Below are 18055 nucleotides of genomic sequence, written 5' to 3' on the forward strand. Positions count from 1 at the left end.
AATCAACATGCGCCTTTATTTATTCTCACATCCTTTCGCGTGTGTTACATACATATATTCGTCTTCCAACTTGATAATTAATACCATTGTTATATGAATCGACCAGAATCTAACTCGTTTATTCGTAAATCAATGAATGTATAATCGCCGAGAAAATCGCCAGAAATTTTGCAGCGAAAGCTTGAGGATCGATATCGTTGCGTGTTTCCCTTTTCGCTCGCGTCGATGTTCACATGGCTTCTTCTAAGTTAAGACGATGGACGACGCATGGCAACGAAGCACGCTTTGCCTTCCAGTTTAATATAGCGTAACAAACATAAATAAAATCGCTTAATTACATCGGAAGAACGCAGGTCGCGAGCAAGAAACCACGTATCGAACTGCTTTACAGTGAGATTACAGTGCAATTTTTGCGAATATATTTACGGTTTGGCAAAGTGAGAAAAAGAAGTTGAATGCCTTCGAGCGTGTCTCATAAATAGCGATCAATTAAACGCGTTACTAACACGTTCTTCCTCATTCCGAGTATCTTCTGATAATCTGCTGGAGATCTGACGCGTCTGATTCAGATAAAATGCACTTTACACAGGGTTATCTACTTCAAATTTGTTTCGTCTTACGACAACGAACCGCTACACTTTGATGCGACGAAAAATATGCAAATTTTTTCACGTAAAGCAGATTCGACGGTACAAAGACCGACGAAAAATGGCGTCTGCGGCTAAGTCGATGGTGGCGATGGGCCCTGAATTTTTTCGAGATACCGCGCGATTGGTTCGAACCTTATAATTACGCTCGGAAGAAAACCGGTCTTGTGCCTGGCGATTTCACGATGAACGCCTTCGCTCAGATACAGCCGCCATTAATGCAAATAAGATCCTAAAAGACGCGATCGGAACTAATCACTGGATTTAACCTTGAGAATTTTTTTTCCTGCAAGCAGTAATCGTTAAGGTTTTATTCATCGCTTATGTTCCTAGTGATTATTAGAATGCTCTACGATTTTCACTAAAAAAAAATGCATGACTCTCAATTCCATGCTACAAATTTCCCCTTTTATCAACGATTTATCAATGATTATTGTAGCTACACGCAATATCTCAGATTTCTCTGGTTACGAAAGTTTTCCAGAAAATATTCGCCAAGTTATAAAGTCCGCAGAGCAGATGGCAAGGTCTTTCGACCAACCGCACGCCACGGTTTCTGGTGAGAATCGTTCATACATAGGACTGCAGTCCATGGCGCGATGTGCGTTCATATGGAGAAAATGCAATTCACGATGTAATCTCCAGGGAATGGGCATCGATCACACGGCGATCTTCCCCGACGTCAAAATATTTTCAAAGACAGTCCGCACGACGGGAGCCTAGAAATTGTTCGCGCCAACGGAATCGCCTCAGAATTTATCTCCCCGGAATGATCCGCGGGAAAAATTAAAGAAAGCCTTTCTCGAGGGAGATATTCTTGGTACCCATATTGCAGTTCGATATGGATTTATAGATAAAGTAGAAGAACCTTTACTACCAACATTTTTCACGCTACCGCACTAAAATTTTGAACGCATCATGTATTTCTTTTAAAATGACAAAAGCTTCTAATTAAAGAAAGATGTAACAAATTTGATCGATGGGACGGATTCAAAATAAAATTCTTGAAAATTGCACACATAATTACGTACTACGTATCTGATCTTAATTGCTCAGTAACGTATGAATCCAGAAACGTCATAGAAAGCAAAATTGTGCAAAGATATAATATAAAATATATCGAATTTTAGAAAATATCGAGTTGTGTAATGTACATATACTTACAAGCCAATCTGTGTGCAATCTGTTTAAGTTTCGATTTAAATTATATTTAACGAAACTAAGCTCAGGTCGGATAACTTCAGAAGGAACCGCCTTTCGCCGAAGGCATTTTGTTCTCTTCGTGACACGGGTTTTTAGTTTATCGAGACGCACCTGCAGCTGAGAAATGAAAGAAAGCTGCATTTTTTTAAATCCCCAGGTGAGGGTACATAGAAAAGGCACAGAGCCAAGAAAGGGCTGAAGAGTGCTTGACAAATGAAGAAGACGGCATCCCTTTGAATTCGACGTCTGTAAAAGGTGCGTTCGACGCCAAGTAGTCTGTGCATCGCGGCGGCAACGTGCACATTGTTTAGTGCACGAAACACGTGGTGTCGATTATGAGGGAAAAAAAGAAAAAGAAAAAAATGTTAACGAGCCGGATGCGGTCGACGGGCGTCAGGAAGGTTAAGGCGAGCCGAATCCGAGAGCTCGATAGGTCGACAGGTCGGAAGGAATCGGACGAACGGACGGACGGACGGACGGCCGTTCGACGGAAAGAGACATCGCTGCGTCAGCCTGATAAAATCTCGAATATCGCGACGCGTATCATTACGCGGCGCACGAACGCGGCTTTTACGTAGCGCTGTCTCCGTAGCAGTCACGATAATTACCAGTGACAATCATTGCCAGTGTCTCCGTCGTTAATGAGTCGATAAAGATACCGCTTGTCTTGCGCTACGTCGCTGGCGCTTTTACGCATAAAAGGATCCATCGTCCTTACGCAATGGAACTTCGCGATCGTCAAAGATAAGTCTGTACGCTGTTCGGTCGGAAAGTATTACGAGCGCGATACAAGTCGTGATCGTTGAAGCACAGGAGAATCAGTAACAATAACAGGACTATGCTCTTCATCGTCGATTTTGGAGAATCGATCCCTGAGAACGTAATTAATTTCAAGTTTCTAGTATTCGACGTCAAATGTTTTTAAATTCCGAGATGAAGTACGAATTGACCAAGAAGATTCTCGAGGGAATATAGCCGAGGGAAGATTTATATCCGTCTCCTGACGAGATTAACATGGGAGATAAATATGATGATTCGATTGCATCCTAGCTGTTACTACGCCCCTGCCTTTCTCCGCATGATGCTTTCACGTAAACCTCCACCTAGTGTCATTAGTCACCACAGTAACATTTCCCCGAGCCCGAAAGGGACGCAAAACTATTATACCCACTTGTTCCGTAGAGAATACGGCGGCGGAGGTGTTTATGGTAATCTTACCGTAAACGACAAACCGCCCAAGGTGTCCCGTTGTCACAATCATTTGTAACATCTGACTAGAAATATACGAATCCCAAATATACGGATAATCGCTTTCACTCTTTGTGACACCGTCCGACTCGTTGCAACCTATACATAAAAATTTTTCAACAAGAAGATGGTATTCCCTTTTTTCTTAAGCCAGTTAGCGCCAACCATAACCGTGGTTGTCTTGTCCCTTAGTGATCACTTAAAAGAGATAATTTACAGCAAATTGTTATTTTACTTCTTGAAGTTAAAATGGATTGTATTTTATGAGATTGTCTATTTAAAGACAGAATAATGTGGCGAAGGAAAAATATTAGAGTGCAGAATTAAGGGAGATTACATAATAGCTGTTGATTGAAATTTCCCCAGCAGCAAAGAGCAATGAGAAAGAAAAACGAAATAAAAATCACAAACAAGAATCTAATATACGACCTGGTGACTTAGATTTTTATTTAAATTCTCAACACAACGGGCGTTTATAATTCGTGAGTTTCGTGACGCTTCATTAGCAATTGTAGTTTTTGCAACAATAGTCTGACATCGATAGATTATGGCGAATAGTCGGCATTACTGACCGCGCGGTAGGTATATAAATAAAATTATCATAGGTCAATGCCGATGATGCATGCGCGCGAAAGTATCGTAGTTTTCAACGTCCACGTGGCGAACGAGACTTGACACATTGACAAGAACGTGATACGAGACCACCTCCGCTACAACCAAGATGCGTATCTTGTTTGTTATCTCGAGGCTACCACAATTTGTCAAGGCAAATCGGATTGATCTAAAAGGATACTGATCGACAGACAGGACGGGAGACATTCTTAATTCCCGGACGAACGAAACCTTTATCGGGCAAACATATTTCGCGCGATATAATCGATCGAGATCAATGATCACGCGCTAGACGGTTAGATGATCGCGTGGATTGCTGTGCGGTCATCGTATCGTAAGAAAATAAGAAAATATAAATGCAGAAATCTGCAGCAAGAGATTTACTCTCTGGCGCCATCTGAAATCACTCGGACGAAGGGTGAATGTGGTAAAAGCTCGACGCGATACCGACTATTCATAAATAAGAGAGTATGTTTTCGAAAGATAATGTTCAAGAAAGTTCCAAAAAAATAAAAAAATGTTTTTTTTTTTTATATAATAATTGATAATGTCTTTTAAATATAATTATAGATATTTTTTGGATCCTTTCTAATAGCGCTATTTTTCAAAAAACATACTCTCTGAATTTACATATATATATATATATATTTACCTATTACACAATATATTACATAGATGTACATAAATAATAAAATTTTATAAGGCTAATAAATAAATAAATAATATAATGTATATTCACATATTGGATCTATCAGTTTCAAATGATAACATTTTTCACATAGGATAAGACTGAGCCGTATACATAGTAGACGTATGTGATAAGCTTAATACGTTAATATGAATACGATGAACTTCATGCTGCAAAGTCATTGTTTATAACTTATGTTCGCAACTATGACATAAAAAACAGACAGATACGAATTAGCGCGTAAGCATCTGTATTTTCTTAATATTAAACAACTATTGCGAGAAAAGCTAATAATATCGCTAATAATATACATATTATAACATTGTATATAATATATTAACTGTTGATAGTCGTTTGATTTTAATTTATTTATTGTAATTTACTCCAAATCTTTATATTTTTCCTGTAATATTTTTCCATTGGTACACTCGAAATCGATTGCGAATTCGTATGTTGCAACTCTTCTTTTCAATTATCCTATACAATCGTGATTTGCATGTTTAAAATACGTTTGAGCTAAGCTGAAACTAATATTTGCAGATTTATATTTAGAATAATGTAACTTGGAGTTTTATTTGCAATAGAAACATAAATCAGAGGATAAATGCAGTGGGTTGTTCTTGAGATAAATGTGCACATTGTCTATGTAACTCACGTAAATTACTTGGTGACACATCTAGGTAGTTCCCGTATATATCTTAAGTATCCTAAAACCTCGAGTTGTGCGAATGCAAAGTTTAACATAAAGAAAATAATAGAAACTTTAAATCAACGATTCAATATATACGGAATTTCCCAATTTATTTTAATCATATGAAATTCGATCAAGTTGCATTATTAACGCATATTATTATCGCGTTATGCATTTACCTATGACTCATAATAATGGCTGATACAATGTAATTATATAAGTATGAAAGATGCGTAGTGCTATCTAACATAAATAACATTCTAGTAAAAATTTTTCAAGCTAAACAGAATAAAAACTTGTTGCATGCTGTCTAAGCGTGCTGTTATTGGCACATGCCGAGCAAAACAAAAAAAAATGTTTTGAAGAATTTAACATTAATATTTTCATGTCAGATAAATCCGTGTCATGTGTCTGACAATGAGATAAAACTCACATAACAAGATATATATATCTCATACAAATTCGGTTCCCATAGTCCCATAAGTCGCGGCGATGAAGTTCGTTTAATACGTCTAAGGCCAATAACTATTGATTATATTATTCTTGACGATTTATCCGATACAGGTGCGATCTCTATGTCGATCATCACACATTGAGTATCATTATATATAGTTAAGTAATAGATATGTCACACTGTATATGTCCATATTAGTACGTTGGCTTGCATCACACAGCCAGTGAACGTAAATTGTGTTATCTATCTGCTGGGTATTACCAAGAACAGTATCGTTAAATCGCGTCGAGACTTTATCCTTCATCGAAGTGTCATGGCTTTGGCGCCAAGCGAGATTATGTTCGCATTTCAATGTCAATAGAATTTTAATAGTATGTCAACTATTGAGCATATATTTATCCATTGTTTTTTGTTTTTCTGTTGATATCAATGCTATTAATAAAATTTTCGTTGCCGCTTTTAATATAAATATATTATAACATCTTTATTAGCCCTAATAAACATGAAATAATATATAATAATAAAAAAATTGTAAAATATATAATATGTATATAGTATATCTCTCAGATATCCTTTTCATTTTTTTTAATTACAAATTTTAATTAATTTAGAATTGATTTTTAAAAATGTTAAAGTTACTTTTTTATTTTATTTAGAAAAAAAACTTTAAATTAGTAGCGTTTTAAAATGCTAGCGTTGATAAGAATTCAAAAAATAACAGTCTATAAATAAATATTTAATACAATGTAATTTATTTTTTTGAACATTTATATGTGGATTACAATGATTACATAATTATACATGGATATCTTTTGTATCTTCTTGCAAATAAATAACCTATTAATAAAATTAAAAAACAATTAAAAAACCTAATTTTAACTTCAATTAAAAAATAAGAGAGTTATCATAATTTTTCCATCTTCTTTGTATATTAATATAGAGGATAGAATTTTAATAATAAGGTCTCATTATATGTAATAGCCTGAAGGTTTAGAGTACCATTTATCAGATGTACGTCAAGGAAACTTGCGCATTAGTTTTATCTAAGAGACTACCACGTTAAAACATTGCTTTATTCAAGGTTCTTTTAATCATTCAAATGGCTACTGTTGATATAATTAATTGTTACCACTCAATTGTTGATATTCTTAATGGATTGCAGATAACGCAACGCGCGCAATTTGAACCATCAGAAAAGCGTTTTACGCGCGGAATAGAAGCCTGTCTTAACCATGCACTAAGTTTTTTCGTGGAAAGTGTGACATCACCCGGAACGGTTCATGTTGCCGAGAAATGACGATTTGAATCGTTTATGAAAACATGTTTGACCGGTTATACATCATCGATGTTAAGTGCAAGAAAGAGAAGGCATTTAGGTTATCCCACGTATTTTTAAATTCCTCGCAAGGTCGGAAGTGAGAGAAATATAAGAAAAAAGATAATATATAAATGTGTCTGAAATAATTTATGCTTGTGCGACGTTGCTTCATCTAACGCGCCGATCGCCACTCGTATTTCGTAATAAAATGGAATAATTTTGAGAGAATCGTTTTATGTCTATTTCTATCAATGTAGATTAACTTTAATCGCGGTTTAATTTACTTTTTATCTTTTTCTAGTTCTAAGAATTAGAAAAAGATAAAAATAAGTGAAACCGAGATTAAAGTTAATCTACATTGGTAGAAATGGACATTAATGTCTCGACTTTCTTTTAAAAATATCGAGAGAACTGCGGTTGTTCTTACGCGTCACTTAACGTGCTTCTATGACAATGAGATGTCATCTCGCGGTTTCTATATTGTGCCCGCCAAAAGTGAAAATGCTCTCTCTCCCTTTTTTTCTACTGAGATCTGCTAACAGCAGTATCATCGACCTACCGCGTTCGACACCACTTCCAGACTCATGTTGCTCCTCTCAAGCTTGGAGAACGTTTCAGCCGACAGAGAAATCACCGCGTGATCGTACTCCACCAGTGCGATACGTCACAGCTATTTTTGGTAGGCTTGTCGTCTGCACAGGGATCTCCGCAATATTGCGTTCCGCGTGTACGGTGCGTAGACCGGATTCACGTATACGTCACGGCAACGTAAATGCGGTTTCTACGAGGATCGTAACGACCGACTGACCGTTAGTTCGCGGCGGGCACGAGTTTTTAACGAGTTCACCCGTATCTTATCGAACCGAAGTGAGAGATCCGCGATCTTTCGGTGGGTTTCACTCTTTTAACCGTCATAAAGAACGTCGCTGAACGAAAGAGGAATCGCCGAACTGTTTTTCCGCGCTCGGGGTACACTGTCGTTGCGAATTATACACTCGCGATCGCGAGACTGACGATCGCGCGACGGCGGCGTCGTTGAGGGGCAACGGCGACGATGGCATCCGACGAGGACAGATTGCTCTACGCGCGCGTCACGATGATAACGATGAGTATGGGTATGGGTAACTCTTTCGCGCTACTACTCGCGTCGCGAATCATGAAGAACCACGCCGCGCGTGAACTGCTCACACTGTACACGCAACATTGCAGAACTTTCGAAGTTGCTCCGTCCAACCTTTCCCGAGGTCAGAATTGAATGGGATCTCCGGCAAAAAGCGATAAAAATAATTTGCCCGCATAACCGATAATTGGAAACCATTCGGCACGAAGATAAAAATAATGTCCGTGTACATGTGCACACACTTCTTGTTGCAACTCTATATAGAGTTATATAAAGATTAACGTTGCCGAATATAACAGTTGTAGACGAATTCTTTCGAAATGATTGACATTGGCAGAGTCAAAATCGTTACCAGTGGTCAGGGATAAACTGATAAGATATCGTTGCCAGCCAAAATTTACATGGCTTTCTAGCTATCTACGTTTTATACAAAATTATACATAATGTCTTATGTTCACGACAGTGATTTTTCAGTCACTTTTTAGGCGCAACATGAATTCTCAATAAATCGGACTGTGTGAAATATTCACAATGCATAATCCTCCTTGTTGCAAATTTATCGCAAATCTTATTGTTCATACATTCTACATTGCTAATTTGCTGCTACATTATTAATATATACGTTATGTTCCGGCCGATCGATGGTGAGAACATGGATAATTTAACAGAAAATACTGTGTTGTATTATTAAAATGTGCCTAACCGAGTCGAAGATAAGATACGGGCATTATCGGTCGCGCACATACACAGCTATCAAAAATACGAAAAAAGAGTAATAACACGCGTATTAAAATAAAACAATACTTACACTGTCCGTTCTGTTCCTTTCATTTTATTGAAGCAAATATTTAAGATTCCCCTATCGCGCAAACTTGTTTTAGCATTCAGCAACGGCATTCAACGACTTTATTACATATTCTTACATACACCATTAATGCTCACGGTAATTACATAAATTCATTGCACGAATCACCATTCATTGAACTATATGTATCTTTCCTCTCACTAAATCAATCTTTCTCCATATTCTCTGGTTCAATATCCTTCATCATTTTCTCGCTGATCGATCTCCCCTTTTTACGCAATGCATGTATATATAATTACATCGCTACATTCGCGAGAAAAGTGTAATTATATTTAAGAGCAAAGTATATTTTGGATCATCATGATATTTTGGACGTCGGTTCAATGACTTATTAACGGATCAGGGATGTCCGGCGAATCGTCGAGAGGAATATAATGACAAAATTTGATTTGTATTCGCTTATAGAAAAAAAAAGTTGAAGAAAGCAAAGTTATAGTGATCAGAATGTGCATGTGCAGCAATACACGTGCGACTGTACTCACGAAATCAAGGTCGACGATCATTCTAGATAATAATATCGTGTATAGAACACGAACACATAATTACCACGAACAATCATTAATGACAATTGCTTTAAAAAAATATCATTTTCCGGGCGTGCCTGAGAAGACTCGCTTACAGCAACACGCTGAGGAATCGTAAAAAATATTGAGAGATCGGACAGAAGTACGAAGACATGTTTGCGCGACAGTATATAAATGATTATTTGTTCTTATGTCATAATGACTTATAAGAATGTGTCATAGCTAAGTTTTGAATCCACTTTAAAAGAAATCTTTATGACAAAGAATTGTTCATTCATCGAAAAAGTTATTTAAAAAATATTGAATTATCTTCTTGATTTCGGCACTATATATAGATCAAGATTTCATATTGCGTATTTTTTAACGAGAGTTAATTTTATTCGATAAAATATCTCGAGATAATCTTCTTTCTCCTCTAACTTATTATGACGTAATATTTCTAATGCGTTATGTAAGAGCAGTAAATCAAATGGATTAATACAATTAAAATGAGAACTCATCTGGACATTAAAAACATATTATTAGCTCACTTAACAATAAAAAGATCGATTTAGTTAATCTATTGTTTTATAGTTGATATTTTCTTTGATATCAATTAATAGTCAATGATTCGAAGAATTAGAATATTAAGGCTGTAATCTTGAACATAATGGACTAGATTAAAATATAAATAGAGTTTAGTAAATCTCATATTTATAATAAATAAGGATTGATATTTTGCTAGCACACAGATCGAATGAGTTCCCTCTTTTCGTATACCATCTATACTCGCAGTAGTGTAAATTGGTTCGATTAACGTACCGAGAAAAATTGTTACTCCCAATTAACCGTCGTCGACCTCGTCAGTTACATGACTACTATACTCGTGCGAAATTCCCGCTCTGACATTTTTCAAAAATCCCAGCGCGTTAATTATTGCAAAAGTTCATGAGAAACCTTATCTTTATAACTTTCATTAAACACGATAACGTTAGAGCTCCCTTATCAGAGATAACACGCTGGACCGATCCTAAACATAGTCACAAATGCATCATATCATATCGCGCGAGCTGCTTTTTATCACAATAAAAGTGTGTTTGATACTGCGAAGGAAAAATATATTCCAGTTCGTGCAAGAAAGTGATTATACTTGATGTCAGCACCCATTTTAAACGAAATCGATGACGCAGTTCTCGCTTGTGGATGTACATCCAGCAGAAAGTTACTTAACCAGCAATCGGTAATTAAAAAAAACTTCGATAACAATTAAACTACCTTACTGCACTGTTTTATCGATGGAGAAATAGTCACGATGCTCGATGGAGAGCTATACACGTAGTATTGTATTGGATGACGTACTACGCTGTCTACATAGTATATAGATATTTACTTATCCTATAGATGAATAGATGACATTGCATCTTCGTTTGATTATGAACAACAATGCTTGTTTCAGAATGAAAAATAATGTTTAGCTTGTAAATTAAAAAAAAAAATGAGCTTTGACGAGATAATGTTTAGAAATATAAATGAACCGCTATAGCTTCATCATTTATTTTAATAGGAATTTAATTGTAAGGGCTTGGTATTTAAAACAGTATTTAACCCGTGAACAGTCACCTTAATTTTTTTGCATAAACGATTTTGCATAAACGACCCAATTAAAAGTCATTGCTATTAATTACATATTGCATATATTTCATTATTCTATAACTTATTAGTATTTGACGAGGTATTTGAGAACAGTGCATATATAGATTTATTCAATATTTTCTGAAAAAAATAAGGAGAAACCAAAAAATATTTAAAAAAAGAAGCATATTAAAATTACCATGATGTGAGCTTCGTTTTTTCGACACTGGGTCTAAAAATCACCTCACACACACATATAGATGACTGTTTTCGGGTTAAAAAACATTTTTAATACTTTGTTATAAATAAGTGTTTTAATTTGTGTGTCGTTAAGAGATATCTAAAAGTCAAGAGAAAAAATAAAACTACTAATGTACTTTACACGTGCGTAGTAAGTGATAGGTTAAATAATGTTAAAAACATAAAGATGTACGTTCGCCGAATAATTTATCACAATTTATTGGCAGCCGACCGACCGGGCACACGAAAAGCGCAACAAAGATTTCGAGATCTCCCGTTTGATTGCTAAATACGAAGACGCGTGGGTTTAACCCGCGAAGGTTACAAGATCGCTGCACTCTTTCATGAACGAACGAATGTTGCTGAACGGTGCGACGCGATGCGGTTATTTTTGCAGAAGCTGCGCTTCGACCTCGCTAACCTTGGTATATATGAGCATCTTTCCTAAATGCTCACCCTCAACGATTCGGCGAAACACGCAAAAAAAATTCGTTCTACGCCGCGTTTTCCTGGCGATCGACTTATGCATAGGTTATAGGTAGTGCGGCTGTGCTAATTTTATAAAGCAAGTCGAAAATAGTGCAATGTTGTTTACGTTAATAACGGTACAAAGTAACGCAACAAAGACGATCGCTGTGCTAGTTTGTAAATTGGGTGGCATTTTATCAGAGTGGAGCTGAGCTCTGATTCATGGGAACCTTTGTTGACTAGAACGATATTCGCAGCGGGTTCATCAAACAAAACGTAAAAAAACTTTCAGTTCCTACCTTTGTCTTACGTTAAAAAGACAATGTAAAGAATATTTACTCATTATAAATTATTCTTGATTGAGGATGATTAATTTTTGATGGTATCGAAAGAATATATAGTGAAAAAATCACGAAAAAATCTTAGTATGCAATTGAATGTGCAATTTCGAAAAGGGCACGTCTCGCATTTTTTGGCCTATAAGTTTTTTCACTAATATGTATTCTAATTACGTCTACACATCTTTCTGTGTGAATTCCTGAAAAATTTTAATTTTCAGAAACGTGCCCTTTTCGAAATTGCACATTCAATTACATTCTTCGATTATTTTTATCAAGGAAGGCTTTATCCCAAGTTCACGAAATGTCTATTACTAATTTTATGTGACATTGAATCGATTTAAAGAAAGAAGCACAAGATTTGTAAAACCGAGCGATATAATTGTACACTGGAGCGACAAGAATAAAATAGGGAAATGCGCAGGGGGAATAAAAGTTCCATAAAAACTTACCCAAAGACGTGAAATATTGTGTTCTATATTCGATGTTATTAATACGCAATGTTGTAGAACTGTGCACAGCAGAGAAATACCGTGATGTTAAGTAATCTCAAGTTTTAAAGCCCAAGATAGCTTCGATAAATTTAAAATGTGATATGATACGTACCTGAAACAAAAAAACAACGTTGTTATTTTAGACAACCGTGAATGGAAAACAAAAGCACACAGGCACAGTAAATAATTTATGTGTTATAATTTTGGCTGCATTCCGATATTTACTGTCAGCAACTGTCAGTACTGAAAATCTGTAGTATACGTGACGTAAAATATAGAAAAATATAGCTTTTCAGTACTGACAGTGAATATCGGAATGGACGACAACGAATTATTTAATAGTTTTTATTTCAAGATCGTCTTCAGTAATGTCTTAAAATGCTATGGCTCTGTGATTAGTTTATGACATCTTAAGATTATGTTTAAGACGGTCTTAAATATAAGATCTGACTATATGACTATACCGGCCTGTGACTTCTAATGCCGAGAACATCGCCGAAATGTAAGTAAAACACATTAGCATCCCAAGTTTCCTCCTTTGCAATTTAAGTATCCTAGTGACCCAAAAATTTCATATATTCACGAACGATGCACAGCGTACGTGTTTTATCACGCGTGAACGGTGGCGATTTTGTTTTTCGATGAAGAATTCGTTAATACGATAAGAAACGTACGTCGACCGGCACGAATACGGTGACTATCCTCGGCTGCTTCCTCTTCCTGCGCGCCATTTGACACGTCCGACCAAACAGTAACGGTGATCCCTGTGCGTCCGATTAATTACACGCGCGACTAGCAACGCGTACACACGCGGCATCTAACTCGGCAGTCGCGCGGCGTGCCGCCGTACTGCCGGCCGCTTGCACCTCGAGATCGACGAGGCAACTTTTGTCCGTCAACCGCGACGGGTCGTCAGGGTCATCGTTTGCATACGCTCGCGATGCTGATTTATGAAAATTTATGGAACGCTCGATGAACACGTGACGTGTCGACGTCAAAGTGTTCGTTACCGGACGGTGAAACTCGCTAAAAGGAACGTCGAATCTCGCGACGAATCGAGAAACTTCATTTTCGGTTATTGACAAAATTTTGACTTGCAGAGATAATCGCGAGAATCAGGTCACAAGTCAAGAACATTAAACGGTATCTATTAGACATTTTAATTAATGTAGAGAAACGGAAAATAATCCAAGAAGTATATAAGAGCATTGCAGATATAAATTCGTCTGAAGCCTTGTATACGTGCAAAGTTTCTTAAATTAAATGTAAACATGATTAAAAGCGTAAACTATTATTTTATTAATTAAAGCTAATATCGTAATATTATCGTGTTTCCCATTTCATTGGGGTGTCACATTTTGCTTATGTATAGAGAAGTTAAGTATATTAAGACAGCTCAAACTTACTCACTAACTGCGAGTGAGGAATTCTTCTAATAACAATCCCGGGCAAGGGATTGATACTTGTATCAGTCAATAAATATGCGATTCGCATGAATGTACAAATATGGCACAATTCTTACGCGCTATTTACTGGGTGAATCACGATATAGCTTAATAATTTTCAAAAAATTATTATTACGTTCGTATAATAAATGTGATCATAATAATTAGTTCGTATAATAATTAGAGATGCGATCATATATTATCGAATTTCTGCAATAAAGAGCGGAGCAGTTTAACGTAAAAGAAGAAGTTTAATTAATAGCGAACAAAGATGCTTATGAATAACTTTGATGCTTATAAGAAACAGGATTTTCTATGATCAAAAATGATATCTACAATTATGTGTAAAAATATGCAAATGTTCTGTAAATTATTTGCTGAGAATGTTGGTTTCATAAGCGAATAATATATTAATTTTGTTCAAGGTTCAATCATTGTATTGTTTATCCTAGAAGACCCCTCGGTCTTGCCATCGTCAAATCTCTATGATAGATCACATACGATTGTGTTTAATCACTGCACACTCCGCGCGAAGGCTGAATATCCTCAACCTTTGCACTTGCGCGCAATATAGTACGTATGCGCCACATTGTAAATGATGCGCGATAAAAAAGTGATGAAAAACGTAAGAACTTGCTACACGATGCGATCCGGCCGATTCAATAACAATAATCGACTAGTGCTGCTTAATTGTGGACCAACAGATTATGAATTAAGTCTTGGTATACGACAATTTCAATATAAAAAAGTATATTCGGAAATTCGCTCGAGATAAGATAAATACACTTTACTGTGCTATTTTATATGAAATGTCGTATTTCGAAAGATTTAACTTTATGCAGATTTTTCTTTCTTTCTTATTATTATAATATAATATGATTTTTTTTATTTATGCTTTAGTTCTTGCAAATACTGATTCATTTTCAAGTCAGATTTGTGTAAACATAAAAATTCATATAGTTTTTCATATTTTAAAAGTTTGGATATATAACATTACAAAAATGTTTTTAAATCTTGAATTTCCTATATTGATGGAAACAAAATTTATACGAAATATGAGAATCCTATCAATTGTATATTATATATTGTATATTCTTGTAAATTATCTGAATATCATTTACATAAAGTCGACATTTTATACACAATAACGTCAAAACATCACATCTTTCAGCAAGACAATTCTGCTTGTCCGAATCGGTCGCTAATAAATTTATTCACATTAGTTGATATGCTGATATATAGTCGCTCACCTCGCGAATATTTATTCCACAATGAAAAATCGGGAACTGAGTCAATTCGTCGTCTTTCCTGTTTATGTACGTCACCTCGAGACGCCGTCGACCCGTTGCAAAATCATTGCACGATTTAAAACTTGGCAGGGCAACCGGTGCAAAACAGCGAACAAGTTGTCGTTACTTATTCGATCATAAAAATAATGGACCACAAAACAGAACGACAGTCGAACGGGGTTATAAAAATATATATCACGTCAATTGTTAATCAGTAATTTGGACTCATATCAGGTCACTATTAATAATAAAGTCCAAATTCGCGAATTGTCAGCAAAATGAATAATTAATTAACAATACATAATATAATACGTTTACGTTATATTACATATTATTTATAAATATTTCTAGAAATTTTTAATGCATATGAGCAACATTCAATTCAAGGAAAAATAAAAATGTTGTGTATTTTAAATGAAGATATAAGACATGAGTATTAAAAATTGTCACTTAAATATTGGATGTTAGTTACGAATAAGTGGTTAAAAAATAAAACGGAAAACAAAGTGAGCAAACAGAGATTAGTAAAATGTTTGACCTCGTCATTATGTCGACCTTCGTTCCATAATGTTACTTAGAATTCTATTTATGCCGATAACTCTTTATCTGTTAACTTTTTACATTTGGTTTTTATATGTAAACATTTTATAGCCAAAGAATTTTTATGAGATAAAAAGAAAAAAAAATATATTATAGTATCTCTATTATATACTTCACTATCATTGCCATTTAAATCATAAGTCTATGATAAATATATGTTACATAGATACTTTTTACTGACTAAATATCTCTTGTAAGAGCATCCTTTTTGTTAGCTCATTGCCATTGCCTTGATTAAATAAATAAAAATAAATAAAAGTGAACTCTGAAATTAAGCATTGAAATTTATTGCTTCCAATTTTCTATATCATTATTAATATACAATTGATTAAAAATTGCAAAATGAAAACTTATACTACAATGCTGGTACTCGCTATATTAAAATTCCACTTTAAGTTATTAATAGTTATTTCTTATAATTAGATTTTGTTCTTATGCAATTAGAATGCAGGAGAAATTATAATATTTTATAATAACATTAAAATTAAACAAGTAAAATATTTGTGAAATAAGTCAAGCTAACAATTCTCGAAAGAGTTATTTCGTCATGCGTCAATATCTCAAATAAAGTTTACATTTGTTACAAGATCGTAAGGTAAGAAAGAGCTATATCTATAAATAGCTAATAATGAACAAGGATAACAAGCTCCACGCGTGCACACATGTGTATGTGTATATGCGTGTGATGCTGCCAATGAATTAAATCTTTCCTTCCGAGATCCAATGTTCTCGAGAGTTATGTTATCTGCATTTTTACTCTCAAAAAAAAATAGAATTTATATAAAATGTTTGACAATGATACTCTTGATATTATCATAAGCAATTGCAAACATATATTTTGTTTTACTATTGTTACAAATTGTATCTATTGTTATAATTGTATTTATAATTAGAATGTATAACGTATATGAATATGTATATGTATATTGAAAAATCAGATTTGCCAATAATCTATTGTTATCATCTATGCTTACCAATAATGCATTGTCGTGCAACCCTAACTTTGTTACTTTTATTTCACTACAATTTAATCACTAGAGCACGTGAGAAGCGCACTTCGATCTTAGTAGGGCAGCTTGCCAAGATGCGTCAAAGATCTGTATTCATCGCTACGTAAAATGCCACGTATATTTCTCTCGAGATACGCTTGGTTGCAGCTGCCTTTCTACAACCGGGGAAAGTCCGACATCCGCGATTTTCATACACAAAAACATCAATTCGAGGAAAGACATTAATTTACTCGAAATAGTTTCGAAGAAATTAACAAGAAATATTTAAAAAATTATTTAAAATTAAATATCTTCAAAAGTTTAATACTAATAAATTTATATATGTATTACAAAATTTACCACACAATTTTCTTAACGGACCTTGTATAGGCAATAATATATTCATTATTTGTAAATAAGTCAAATAAAAAGTGCAAAAAATAATATTTTTATATTTTCTCTCAGATCAAATTAATTTTGCGATGCATTATTTATTCAAACCATTTCCCAGTGTAAAATATGTTGAAAAAAGGAGTGCAAAATGCGACTACTAATATGGTACAAACGATTTATATTATAATCCGTCGATCCTCGAATAAATATTGAAGATTTATATAGTTTCAAAATATTATGAAATATACGCAAAATTTACATTTCACAGTCCTATACTTGGCCGATTTCTGTAGAACTTTCAACGCGTGCCAATATTTACTGCGGCAGTTAGTGTCACTCTTTCGTTTGATTTGCGCGTTCATATAAATGTCACATCTTTAAGAAAAAAAGCAAGAGTACTCTGATTACCGATCAAAACAATATCTGCTTCGCGTGCCATAAAAACTGTCACAAAAATATAAAATGCATGCCTTGGAGTTTGTATGGCATTTGATCATTCAATGCGTCCTTAACACGCAAAAGTAAAGACAGAAGGACAAACTCCTTTTCGCGAGCACCTTCTTACGATCGTGTCGAAAATCCTCGACCATTTCCTAATTCTGGATGCATATATCGCTCTGGAAACGAGAGATTTGCACAGAGAGTTTCGCATCAATCCTCAAGGAATCGGGGTCACATCTGTTTTTCGCGCATACCTTTTTTTTCGCGAAGTCGTTTTTAACGCGCGCATTTGCATGCAATTATTTTTGTAATCGAGGCCGTCGCGAAAACCTAACGAAAGGCTTTGGCAATGTCTCATCGAAACGTTTACTCAAATA

General features: G+C 35.1%; 1 protein-coding gene across 6 annotated transcripts in view; it reads right to left on the reverse strand.

Moving 5' to 3' along the window:
* The window catches only part of Cnc (NFE2 like bZIP transcription factor cap-n-collar), a 98416-nt gene that overhangs the window by 75026 nt on the left and 5335 nt on the right, over window positions 1–18055 (reverse strand). The window contains exon 1 of one of the 6 annotated variants that reach the window (XM_071771598.1): window positions 13196–13349. The exons of 4 other annotated variants lie outside the window; for them this stretch is intronic. In XM_071771598.1, coding sequence (XP_071627699.1) covers window positions 13196–13252 — 57 coding nt within the window. In that variant the 5' untranslated portion in view covers window positions 13253–13349. Of the gene's footprint in view, window positions 1–7420; window positions 7875–13195; window positions 13350–18055 lie in introns of those variants that run through there. One more of the 6 variants, XM_071771599.1, reaches the window with a different exon arrangement.

The sequence above is a fragment of the Temnothorax longispinosus genome, chromosome 2 (assembly GCF_030848805.1).
Source record: "Temnothorax longispinosus isolate EJ_2023e chromosome 2, Tlon_JGU_v1, whole genome shotgun sequence".
NCBI classification, from domain to species: Eukaryota; Metazoa; Arthropoda; class Insecta; order Hymenoptera; family Formicidae; genus Temnothorax; species Temnothorax longispinosus.